The 13,320-nt window shown below is 38.1% G+C and overlaps 1 protein-coding gene across 3 annotated transcripts in view; it reads left to right on the forward strand.

The window, feature by feature from the left end:
• The window catches only part of DOCK3 (dedicator of cytokinesis 3), a 580,531-nt gene that overhangs the window by 448,434 nt on the left and 118,777 nt on the right, over positions 1 to 13,320 (forward strand). For all 3 annotated transcript variants that reach the window (XM_047849906.1, XM_047849909.1, XM_047849907.1), the window contains one exon: positions 11,480 to 11,568. In XM_047849906.1, coding sequence (XP_047705862.1) covers positions 11,480 to 11,568 — 89 coding nt within the window. The remainder of the gene's footprint in view (positions 1 to 11,479; positions 11,569 to 13,320) is intronic.

The raw sequence follows: 13,320 nt of genomic DNA on the forward strand, positions 1-13,320 counted from the left end.
AGACCAAAAAAAAAAAAAAAAAAAAAAGCTCAAGTCTTTATGTATAACAACATTAAATGAAAATACTGCTTCTCACTTGCAAATCACTTAAGGCAGTAGCTCATATTTCTCCCTCTCCTAACTCAGTTCTTCCCAATTTTCTGTGAATCATCTCCTTCCCAATTTTCCACAGATCATCATCTACCCAGGACTGTTACCTGCTGTGTCTGTTGTCAGTATATGAGCGAGCATCTATACCAAATGTCTGCTCAGGCCATACAAAGAAGACCTAAATCCAGAAGGTCTGTGCCCATGGAACTGCTGTGTTTTGACTTGCAGTGCCTACTATCTCTAGCCTCAGAGTCCAGTGGATTTGTTTGTGTGTTAGTGCTGCTGCAAAACAGAACTCATTAAATATAAGTGAGAGTAAAGAAAGTCAGCTCAGGATTACTCACTCCTGTTCATGAAGAGGTGAGAAAGCTCATGACTCTAACATATACCTAAGTGTTGGCGCATTGAGGTCCCAAGTATTTTCTGCCACAGGCTTGAAAAACACACATGCATTCTCCCTTCCTTTTCTGTTCTCCAGCGAGCGTGACTTTGAAAGAATGATGGCTTTAAGAGTAGACCAACAGAGAACTTCCTTCATGTAACAACTTTGGTAGCTGATTTAAAAGTAGCCAGATGGGGAGGCATAGGTGATTCAGTCAGTTGAGCATCCAACTTCAGCTCAGGTCATAATCTCACAGGTTCATGAGTTTGAGCCCCAAATTGGGCTCTGTGCTGACAGCTCAAAGCCTGGAGCCTGCTTCAGGTTCTGTGTCTCCCTCTGTCTCTGCCCCTTCCCTGCTCATGCTCTGTCTCTCTGTCTCTCATAAATAAATAAATCAATATTAAAAAAAATAAAATAAAATAATAAAAGTAGCTAGTGGTATGATCCCATCTTGATTTTTTTTAAGATAATACTTTCATCTATTAGAAGGTTGGATAGATGAGGGGATTGGTAGATAGAAGCTGTTAGATTTACAGAAATCATCCTAATTCCCTGAACTTCAGTTTCCTCATCTACAAAATTGAAAAAAAAAAAAAAAGAATAAGGTAATATAAGAGACAAAAAAATCCATATGAACTAGTGAATCCAACAGGAAAAACTAGTATATAGATGAGAGGAAATAAGGTATAACCAAGAAATGGGCATGCAGCCTGTCCTCTAAAAAGGAGTTTCCTTTATTATTTTTGCTAATGACTCTTGGTTATTGGCAAGTTTCACTTTTACATCTGAACTATAAATCCTATATAATTCCACGCATGATATCTTCATTACTCTATGGAGTCACATAAAATTCAACCTATTTTCAGTAGAAATGCCAGCATACATTTGCTTCATGCTCTGTACTCTTTCAGAGCCCTTCTAGATAATATAATCACACTGAAACTTCATACCAACCCTGTGCACTGAGTGGGGCTTCACTATCTTACAGAGGAAGAGATGGTCAACACCACAGTTGAGTAAGTGACTCAGTGAATTAATGGCATTTCTTCAAAGAACAAGAAATGGTACTGATCATGTTTTTTAAATAATGTTTTTAATGTTTATTTATTTATGAGACAGAGCATGAGCAGGGGAGCGACAGAGAGAGGGAGACACAGAATCCGAAGCAGGCTCCAGGCTTCGAACTGTCAGCACAGAGCCTGATGTGGGACTTGAACTCATGAACCGTGAGATCATGACCTGAGCCAAAGTTGGATACTTAATCAACTGAGCCACCCAGGCACCCCTGAAGTGATCATATTTTGATTTAAAAATTAATCTTTCATTTAACATATAATAATTCAAAAAAAGCAACAATAACAAAAAATTCTAGGCATAGAAGGCATATCATAAGCTTTACTTGACATGTTATTTTTTATTTTTTAAAATTTACATCCAAATTAGCTAGCATATAGTGAAACAATGATTTCAGGAGTAGATTCCTTAATACCCCTTACCCATTTAGCCCATCCCCCCTGCCAAAACCCCTCCAGTAACCCTCAGTTTGTTCTCCATATTTATGAGTCTCTTTTGTTTTGTCCCCCTCCCTGTTTTTATATTATTTTTGTTTCCCTTCCCTTATGTTCATCTGTTTTGTCTCTTAAACTCCTCATATGAGTGAAGTCATATGATTTTTGTCTCTCTCTAATTTCACTTAGCATAATACCCTCCAGTTCCATCCATGTAGTTGCAAATGGCAAGATTTCATTCTTTTTGATTGCTGAGTAATACTCCACTGTATATATATACCACATCTTTATCCATTCATCCATCGATGGACATTTGGGCTCTTTCCATACTTTGGCTATTGTTGACAGTGCTGCTATAAACATGGGGGTGCATGTGTCCCTTCGAAACAGCACTCATGTATCACATGGATAAATGCCTGGTAGTGCAATTGCTGGGTCATAGGGTAGTTCTATTTTTAGTTTTTTGAGGAACCTCCATACTGTTTTCCAGAGTGGCTGTGCCAGCTTGCATTCCCACCAACATTGCAAAAGAGATCCTCTTTCTCCACGTCCTCACCAACATCTGTTGTTGCCTGAGTTGTTAATGTTAGCCATTCTGACAGGTGTCAGGTAGTATCTCATTGTGGTTTTGATTTTTATTTCCCTGATGATGAGTGATGTTGAGCATTTTTTCCTGTGTTGGTTGGCCATCTGGATGTCTTCTCTGAAGAAGTGTTTATTCACGTCTTGTGCACATTTCTTCACTGGATTATTTGTTTTTGGGTGTTGAGTTTGATAAGTTCTTTGTAGATTTTGGATACTAACCCTTTATCTGATATGTCCTTTGCAAATGTCTTTTCCCATTCTGTCGGTTGCCTTTTAGTTTTGCTGATTGTTTCCTTCGCTGTGCAGAAGTTTTTTATTTTGATGAGGTCCCAGTAGTTCATTTTTGCTTGTTTCCCTTGCCTCTGGAGACGTGTTGAGTAAGAAATTGCTGCAGGCAAGATCAAAGAGGTTTTTGCCTGCTTTCTCCTCGAGGATTTTGATGGCTTCTCGTCTTACATTGAGGTCTTTCATCCATTTTGAGTTTATTTTTGTGTATGGTGTAAGAAAGTGGGCCAGGTTCATTCTTCTGCATGTCGCTGTCCAGTGTTCCCAGCACCACTTGCTGAAGAGACTGTCTTTATTCCATTGGATAGTCTTTCTGCTTTGTCAAAGATTATTTAGCCATACGTTTGTGGGTCCATTTCTGGGTTCTCTATTCTGTTCCATTGATCTGAGTGTCTGTTCTTGTGCCAACACCATACTGCCTTGATGCTTACAGGTTTGTAGTATAGCTTGAAGTCTGGGATTGTGATGCCTCCTGCTTTGGTTTTCTTTTTCAAGATTGCTTTGGCTATTTGGGGTCTTTTCTGGTTCCATACAAATTTTAGGATTGTTTTTTCTAGCTCTGTGAAGAATGCTGGTGTTATTTTGTTAGGGATCGTGTTGAATATGTGGATTGCTTTGGGTAGTATCGACATTTTAACAATATTTGTTCTTCCTATCCAGGAACATGGAATCTTTTTCCATTTCTTTGTGTCTTCTTCAATTTCTTTCATCAGCTTTCTATAGTTTTCAGTGTATAGATTTTTAACCTCTTTGGTTAGATTTATTCCTAGGTATTTTATGGTTTTTTGTGCAACTGTAAATGGGATCGATTCCTTGATTTCTCTTTCTGTCACTTCATTGTTGGTGTATAGGAATGCAACTGATTTCTGTGCATTGATTTTATATCCTGCAACTTTGCTGAATTCATGAATCAGTTCTAGCAGTTTTTTGGTGGAATCTTTTGGGTTTTCCATATAGAGTATCATGTCATCTGAGAAGAGTGAAAGTTTAACCTGCTCCTGGCCGATTTGGATGCCTTTTATTTCTTTGTGATGTCTTATTATAGAGGCTAAGACTTCCAATACTATGTTGAATAACAGTGGTGAGAGTGGACATCTCTGTCTTGTTCCTGACCTTAGGGGGAAAGCTCTCAGTTTTTCCCCATTGAGGATGATATTAGAGTTGGGTCGTTCATATATGGCTTTTATGATCTCGAGGTATGATCTTTCTATCCCTACTTTCTTTAGGGTTTTTATCAAGAAAGGATCCTGTATTTTACTTGACATGTTATTTTTAAGTGTCAATTCTTTATGGCCAATATGTAGTTTTTATTGCTGTGGCTTGGGTTATCATATTTCTTATTAACTAGTAATAATAAAGGCACAAGTTATGTTAAAAACTGCATTAATATTTGTGTGAAAATTTGAACATGTCTAACCAGAAGTAAACCCTAATAGAAATAAATGCAAGATATATCATCCATCACAAAGATACATGTAAAAACATAGATCATACAGTACAAAAACTGCTATAAAAGAGCATTTAAAAAATCAGAAAGGCTAGAGGAAAGGACAAAAGAAGTCCCATTCGTATCAATTATAATAATAAAAATAATTGAGCTGAAATAAAATCCTATTAGGTAAAAATTTCCAAAGTAAAGTAAAAACACAGAATCTATATATATGATATTCATGAGATTCACAAAAAAGAGACACAAGAAGTGTAAAAATAAAGCAGCTAAGTATAAGAAATACAAACAAATGTCACAATATTGATTATAAATTGTAAGGTGAAAGGTATGAAATGGGTGTGCTATGTCAGGAGTGTCAGGATTGGTAGAAAAAGAACATACACACACACTATAAAAGTAAATTCAGTTTCATATTTCATCCTCTAAGAATACATGATCTCACTGGAAACAAAGTGGCCTCTCAGGGCAGTCACAGACACAGCACGTGACAGCACCACTTACTCTCTCAGCCCCAGAATCCTCAGCAGAACCAGCCCCAGATTACATGGTCTCTGCAAAGTAGAAGGTTACTACTCTGCTAGTCATTAGATTCAGGGTTCATAGTCCCATTCTGGAGAAATTTGCCCAACAGTCTATGTATCTCAGTTTAAAGGAAGTTGACCAAATTCGGCCTTCTTAACTGGTGGAGAAAGGAGAGCCAGCACCCAGGTGTCCTTAACCAACATCTCCACCCCCAGTTTGCCAGAATTCCAGAAAGCCCTTTTCTCCCTCCACAGGAATAGAGATTTACTTATACTGATATGTGGTGGAATTTATAGTGAAGATCTAATTGTTTTGACCTTAATGCATATAATAAATATTGACTCAAAATTATTATAGTCAGTTTATTACAAATACAAAGAGAAGATAAAAGTACAATAAAAGCAAGAGAATTTAATATGCATCTTGACATACAGGAAGACAAAAATAAATAAGGATGGAAATAAATATTTAAATCAGGTAAATAAATCTGACTTAGAGAATCTGAATAAGGTTGATGTGACAGAAAATAATAGTCAGCATCTTTGAACACTCATCATGGGCCATTGTTACTCCTCTTTTATAGATAAGAAAACAGGGCATAGAGCCATGAGGCATGTGCTTGAGCAGCCTGGTAAGAGACCATGCTCTTAACCTCTTACTCTCCTACTTCCAGATAAGGTGAGCATAATTTGTCATCTAAATCAGGACATTCTGATAATCAAAAGGAGTGCTGTTGATGCCAGTACAGCAGGTGTAAATGGAGTATCCCAGCTCATCAAGCCATATGGTCCTCCCAGCTCTAAACAAATCTTTTATCCAATGAACAGAATACATCTTTTCCAGTGCATGTGGAACATTTACAAAAATTACTCATAGAAAAAACTTCCATAAATTCAATAAGGACAAGCCACGCTCTCAGTTCACAGTGCAATTAGCATATAATGCATCGTATTAGTTATCCAAAAAGGAAAAGCCATATAATCACCCTGATATCAAAAAAGATACTTGACGAAGGTCAATCTTCGTTCCCAATTATTTAATAATTTCAGCTTATTAAAGTCAGAATAAAATGCTGTTTGTTGCAGTTTGAGGAAGTTAATGGATATCAGTAATTTGGTTCTGAGAGCAAAATGTTAAGCAGCTATAAATAGAAATGGATATATGATGTAGAGTAGAATCAAAATTTATAGTGTGTATATGTACATCTCTATATGTGTGTATGTAAATAGTATAAATAAACATGTCACTTTTATTAGCAAGAAAACTTAAATTTGAGATCATAGTTTATTTAGATCTATGAGCCACACGGACTTGTATATTTGTTTCCCATGGCTACTATAACAGATTACCGCAAGTGTGGTGATTTATAACATAGAAATTTATTCTCACAATCTGGAGGCCACAAATCTGAAATCAAGATGCCAGCAGGACCACACTCCTTCTGGAGGCTCTAGGGGAAAATCTGTTCTTTGCATCTTCTGGGGGCTGTCAGCCTGCCTTGTCTTAGGGCTTCATCACTCTAATTCTGCTTCTGTGGTCACATTGCCTCCTCCTCTTCTGTCTGTAACTTCTTCTCATCCCTTAAATCTTCTCCTGCCTTTCTCTAAGGACATTTGTCATTGAGGTTGGACTCACCCAGATCATCCAGGATTATCTACTGATCTCAAGAACCTTAATTTAATTACATCTGCAAAGACCCTTTTTCCAAATAAGGTAACATTCACAGGTCCCAGGGATTAGGATATGGATATACTTTTTAGGTGCCACCATTCAACCCACTACAATTTGTGATTAATGTGAACCCTGAATTAGAAAGACTATTAGAGTCACCATCAATGTGGAGCCTCTGTGGTGGCACAGAGGGATTGTGTGTTTTCTGCAAACAGGTTGGTCCCAAAAGAGGGGAGAGGCAGAACTGAGATGTTCATGCCCAGGTCCTTCTCCTAAAAGCACTGGCCAAAGAAGTCATTCCTTCTCCCAGGAAAGTGACTACAAGGGGCCAAAAAATGTTACATTTGGAAGAAGCCCTTCTATCACCTGGAAAGAGAAGTTAAATTAAGTATTCCTATTAAAGAGAGAGAGAGAGCATGCTATTTGTCTTTTTTTTAAGTCTGTGCTAAAATAAACATATATAAGTTGTAAAATAAGAAATAGTTTAAATTTCTCATAAATTAAAATGTAATTTCTCATGGCCTATGAGGGCACATCCAGAATATATCAAATTGGTTTATTTGTATCAGCTTGGTCTTGGAGATTCTGTTCAATTGGGCCATTTTTATAGAAATATGTGCTGTTTTTCTTCGTTCTTCTGGATACTTCTCTCTTTTTTTGCACTATAAGTAAGGACTACATAAAACAGTGGTCATCATCAGTAGTGTTCTTAAATCTGTAGGTTATTGCCTCTTTTCCAGCTTTTTAGGATTTTCAACCAAATAAAGGCCAAAATAAAGCAGGTCGCACCCAATGGGAGAGAATTTTAATATGGAGTATTTGCACTAAATTAAGTTTTAAACCATAGGCAAGACTAAATAGTTGTAGTAGAGACAAAATGGGAATGCTGACTGACATCAGGGACACAAGTACCCTGAAGCCTGGTGTAGGAGTGAGGCTTTCAGGGTTACAATACTCTGTAGCCTCTTTTTTTCTACACCAGCTTTGGGGACCAGGCAGACCTATGTTTAGACTCCAGCTCATTTCACTCTTCTCAGTAAAATGAACATGGTAATACCAATCTTATAGGATTATGAGAATTAAGTGAAATAAAATATGGGAATATACTCTAACCACTACTTCCCTATAGTAGGCCCCCTTCTAAAAATGCAAACTTAAAGGTCTTACAAATAGCCCTCTAAAATTTCTTAAACATTTTTTTGTGTTGCTCCCCTTGGGGAAAGATGAGAAGAAAGTTGGGTGAATAGCCATCATAAACACGGAAATTTAGAAGTTAAAGAGGTGGTGGGAATGCAAGCTGGTGTAGACACTCTGGAAAACGGTATGGAGGTTCCTCAAAAAACTAAAAATAGAACTACCCTATGACCCAGCAATTGCACTACTAGGCATTTATCCACGGGATACATGAGTGCTGTTTCGAAGGGACACATGCACCCCCATGTTTATAGCAGCACTGTCAACAATAGCCAAAGTATGGAAAGAGCCCAAATGTCCATCGATGGATGAATGGATAAAGAAGATGTGGTATATACATACAATGGAGTATTACTCAGCAATCCAAAAGAATGAAATCTTGCCATTTGCAACTACATGGATGGAACTGGAGGGTATTATGCTAATTGAAATTAGAGAAAGACAAAAATCATATGACTTCACTCATATGAGGACTTTAAGAGACAAAACAGATGAACATAAGGGAAGGGAAACAAAAATAATATAAAAACAGGGAGGGGGACAAAACAGAAGAGACTCTCAAATATGGAGAACAAACTGAGGGTTACTGAAGGAGTTGTGGGAAGGCTACAATGGGCTCCCCATTGTAGAGGGATGGGCTAAATGGGTAAGGGGCACTAGGAATCTACTCCTGAAATCATTGTTGCACTATATGCTAACTAATTTGGATGTTAACTTTAAAAAATAAAAAAAAAGTTAAGGAGGTGGTGAGGAAGAGGCAAATGCTACTGTGTGCTCTGGTGCATGAGTGAATGAGAAGAGTATTCTGAACTCTGTTGAACAGAGCCTGCACACCTGCTCCGGTGCTTCTGGTGCTCTGGATACTTGGGAATCGCATGTAGAAAACCAAAAACCTCTCGCCTCTCTGTCCTATCCCTTGAGTAAAATCCCTGGACATGTAGTAGTTGAAGTACTATGCTGGTTATCTCCTCTGTGAGGAGAGCAGACTGCTACAGAGGCATTACAGACCTCTTTTCAATCATAATCCCTCGTGTCTCATAATTGAGGACAAACTACCAACATCAATAATCATGCTCTAAATATTAATTTGGGTATAACATGATGCTTCTATAATCACAACTCATTTGATTACTTAATAAATGTTTATATTTATAATTTTTCCTTACAAAATACCCTAGTGATTGGTTAAAATATGCTGATGACACCACATCCACTTAGTTTTAGATGATTTGAGTAACCCCTTGGCATTTAGGAAAGGGAGACATTTGAAAGATCAGTTAGGAAGTGATTACACTGGTCCAGAAGAGAGATGATAATGGTTAAACCAAGACCATGAAGAAGAGAGATCAATGAGGTAATACACATTGTCAATGTGAAAGTGGTTGACAAAGCAGTATCTCCACTGTACTGCCAAAAACCATTAATATTTTATTGGAGAAATGCTGAAGTTACACCATCTATCAGAGGGAGGGAGTTAATTTTCAAGACTCTTCTTTTGCAGTGAGAGGGGGAGTATGTTATTTATGACAAACTGTAGTCAGATTTCTGTTAAAGAAAGTAACTACTGATCTTGTAAACCTAGAAAGTGACAAAAAAAAAAAGCTGACAGCAAGACAAGTCTTTGAATCCTCACCAGCTGGGCATTCTGATGTACTGACTGGTTGGAAGAGATGAGACAGTGAGCATGTCAGACAGGAAGGGCTGGATGTACTGCTGCCAGCACCTCTCACTTTTGATTTCCAACTGAGTTGCTAAATCACAAGTGCTCATGTTAAAGAACGGTCTCCCTCTTCCTTTGTTTGGAAGGAATTCTATAAGTAGAAAATTATCCTCACAGCTCTGGACTATGAGAACCTCATCTTTGATAATTCTTTGCAACATCTCTGAGTAACTGAGGCTTATTTATACTGACTCAGGAGTCCAAAGAGTAATAAAATTAAACTAATGACTAATTTCCTTTATCTCTGAATGACTTCTATACAAACCCTTTTACTTCGTTGTGTTTCACATTGCGTGTACTTCACGCTCCTGGACGACTTTTTCTGTTGTTAAGTCTTTACACTATTTTTTTGGTTCCTTACTCTTTGATATCTTTTTTATTATTTGAGTGTAGCTGACACACAACATTACATTAATTTCAGGTATACAGCGTAATTATTCATTTTCTCTATACATTATGCTATGCTCACCACAAAAAAAAAAAAAACACCATACCAAATCCAACAATTACACTACTGTTTACCCAAAGAAAACAAAAGCACTAATTCAAAAAGATATACGCACCCCTGTGTTTATTGCAGTATCATTTACAATAGCCAAAATGTGGAAGCAACCCAGGTGTGTCCATCAATAGATGAATAAATAAGATATGGTATACACACACACACACACACACACACACACACACAAATGGAATATTGTGCAACTTAAAAAAAAAAAAAGATGAGATCTTGCCATTTGTGACAACATGGATGGACCTAGAGGGCATTGTGTTAGGTAAAATAAGTCAAACTGAAAGTCAAATACCATATGATTTCACATGCTAAAACTTTCACTGGGGTTTCCTATTTAAGTGGCCATGCTGGACTGCACACTTCTGAGTAAGCATGGAAAAATCCTGTAAGTTTTCCTTTGTGCATGGGTCTTAAATTTTGGAAGGTCATACCTTCCTATGCAACAGGGAAAGGGGGTGCCAAGGCTATAGAGACTCCTGTTGTCGCATGGAATTTTCAAGAGATGACCATAATCTCATTTCAGTTGTTTCATTGAGGTGTCTGCATTAGGATGAGGAATCCCTGGTGTCTGTCTGTAAACTATACCAAGTACTTGTGTGGTTGTAGCTATCTTGGAATTGCCCGTTAGAGAAATTAACAGAGGTGCAGTGTTGTTCCTCTATTCTCTCTTTTGTCCCAATCTTGAAACCCCTAGGAAAGGACTTTATATGTTTAGACATTTCAACCTTTTCTGCTAAGCCTTCCTTCCTCTTGATTATAGCGGATTTCACAGTGGACCAAACTCACTATTCTCCTAAACTTTTCTTCCTCTCTTGGCCTGGCTGAAACAGCAACAAGCAAATATCCACACTGCTCTGAGCTTAATAGGATTTTCCTCTGGAGCCAGTATAAAGACTATTGAATGATGATACAAAGTCAGTGCAAGGCATGGCAGTGGTAATTGTCTAGAGGAACTATTATTTCCCCTCTCAGGAACTTGCCTCTGGAACCTACTGTGTGTGTGGGGGGGGGGGGTGTGGGTGGGTGTGGGTGTGGGTGTGGGTGTGGGTGTGGTGTAAGAGACTAGAAGAGAAAACTTAGGGGCACCTGGGTTGCACAGTTAGCTAAGCGTCCGACTTCAGCTCAGGTCGTGATCTCACGGTTCGTGCATTCAAGCCCTGCATCAGGCTCTGTGCTAACAGCTCAGAGCCTGGAGCCTGCTTCAGATCCTCTGTATCCTTCTGTCTCTTCCATCTCCCACTCATTCATATTCATTCTCTCTCTCTCTCTCTCTCTCTCAAAAAAAAAAAAAGAGAAAAGCTTGTGATGTAGGAGATTGCTACTTTAGAGAATAGGATATTTTGCCAATTAAAAATATTTGTTGACATTCATTTTAGAGTTTCCACCCTTTACCCAAGTGTGAATCTTCCATGAGCCTTAACAGAAAACATGCCTTGTCTAATTTAGTAAAACAGGAAAGTGAGTTTGAAGTTTGCCTTCAAAGTTGGTGTTTCAGTTGGAACATCAGACCAGATGTTTAAAAGTCTTGAGAGCCATAACACCTGTCCTTCTGTTGCAGGTGCAACAACGAGAGTGAGTGGTCCCAGATCCACGAGAATATCATCCGCAAGTCCAGCGCCAAGTATTCTGCTCCCAGCGCCAGCCATGGTAACATAGTTCTCTGGCTAGAAAACTTTGTGTTGCATTTACTGTTCCTGATCATATAGACCTATAGATCATACATTGAATTTGTGTGGATCAGCCGCCATATGTAAAGTTCAATTCCCCACAGACATTTATTCTCCTGCCCAGTCATTTTCTACTATTTCTTTTTGTGATAATTTGAGACCTTCCCTAATTACTTTCAACCAAAATACATTTTCTGTTCTTTCTATAATGGATTCCATGTGCTTTGATAGGTAACTTAAGTTCTAATTTAAATCAAAAGCAAACAAAAAGGTTTCAGAGTTTGTGACATTGTGAAGTCTGTGTTTTCCTGAATAAAGAATACACACCCCAGTCAAAAATAAAAGACAAATATTAATAATCACTTTTTCTATTCCTGTTCAGTGTTAGCATCACAAAGAAAGCCTGACGCTAATGGGAATCAGTGTTTGGTCTGCCAATATCATTCAGGAACTGAAATAGACAATCTTTATTTCACAGCAGCTTTTATCTCCGTTCAATTTCTTTTCCTTTCCCCTCCTTTTCTTTTAAAACTGTTTAATTTCTATCTATATCTTGGTGTAATTCCACACATTAGAAAGATTGTGCTTTCTAAATTGAACATTAATTGCTTGATTAAATTAGAAGCACTATTTAAAAGCCTCTGAGCTTTTATATACCCTTGAAGATAGCTACCAAGTTTACATAGAACCATGCTTATTCCGACAGTTTTACCTATCATTTATTTCATAATATATTTTACATAACCTTATTTGTTTTTTAACTTTCATAGCCTCATTATAAATACAAGTGGGCCTTACATGACATTCTAAAGCCACTGCGAGGCATGGAAGTTTCCAAAGTTGTTAAGAAGTACTTAATTTTTTTCTTTATCAGGATCAGCACATATTCAACTAGGATGGCCCTCAGAGCAACTCCACACCAGAGGCTGCAAAGTTTGAGACCCTCAGATGGGAGTATTTGATTTCTCTAAAACTCTGTAGCACAGGGAGCCTCAGGGTCTCTCTCACAATTTTTAAGTGACTGTTTTTTTTCTATGTATGTGCCTGGATGCCAGGGAACTCCATGCAGTGCTTGAAAGGGAAGGGAGTCCATATTTCTCACCTAAAACTAGGCTAAAGCAGGAGGCAAATAAAATCTTGTTTTTAAAATATAAAAAAGTTACTGGTGCAGTGGCTGGGTGGCTCAGTAGGTTGAATGTCCTACTCTTGATTTCAGCTCAGGTCATGATCCCAGTGTCATGGGATCGTGCCCCACATCAGGCTCTGCTTAGCATGGAGCCAGCTTAAGATTCTCTCCCCTCTGCCCCTCTTCCCTGCTCACAGCTTTTAATTATAAAAGAAAAAAAAAGTTACTGGTAATTTGGAAAACTCCCATTCATATCCATGTTTGTGGTGTTCTTTGCTTTATTTACTGTACTTGATTTGTAAAGAGTTAACCTTTGGATACAAGTTCTTGGGACATGATGTGATTAAAACATGAGAACATTTTGGGGAACCTGGGTGGCTCAGTCAGTTAAGTGTCTGACTTAGGCTCAGGTCATGATCCCCCAGTTCATGGGTTCAAGCCCTGCATTGGGTTCTCTGCTGACAGCTCAGAGCCTGGAGCCTACTTCAGATCTGTGTGCCTCTCTCTCTGCCCCTCCCCACTTCTCTCTCTCTCAAATAAACATTAAAAACTTTTTTAAAAAAAACATGGAGAACATTTTAGAAGAAAGATGGTAGTAATAATACA

Source organism: Prionailurus viverrinus, chromosome A2, assembly GCF_022837055.1.
Source record: "Prionailurus viverrinus isolate Anna chromosome A2, UM_Priviv_1.0, whole genome shotgun sequence".
Taxonomy (NCBI): Eukaryota; Metazoa; Chordata; class Mammalia; order Carnivora; family Felidae; genus Prionailurus; species Prionailurus viverrinus.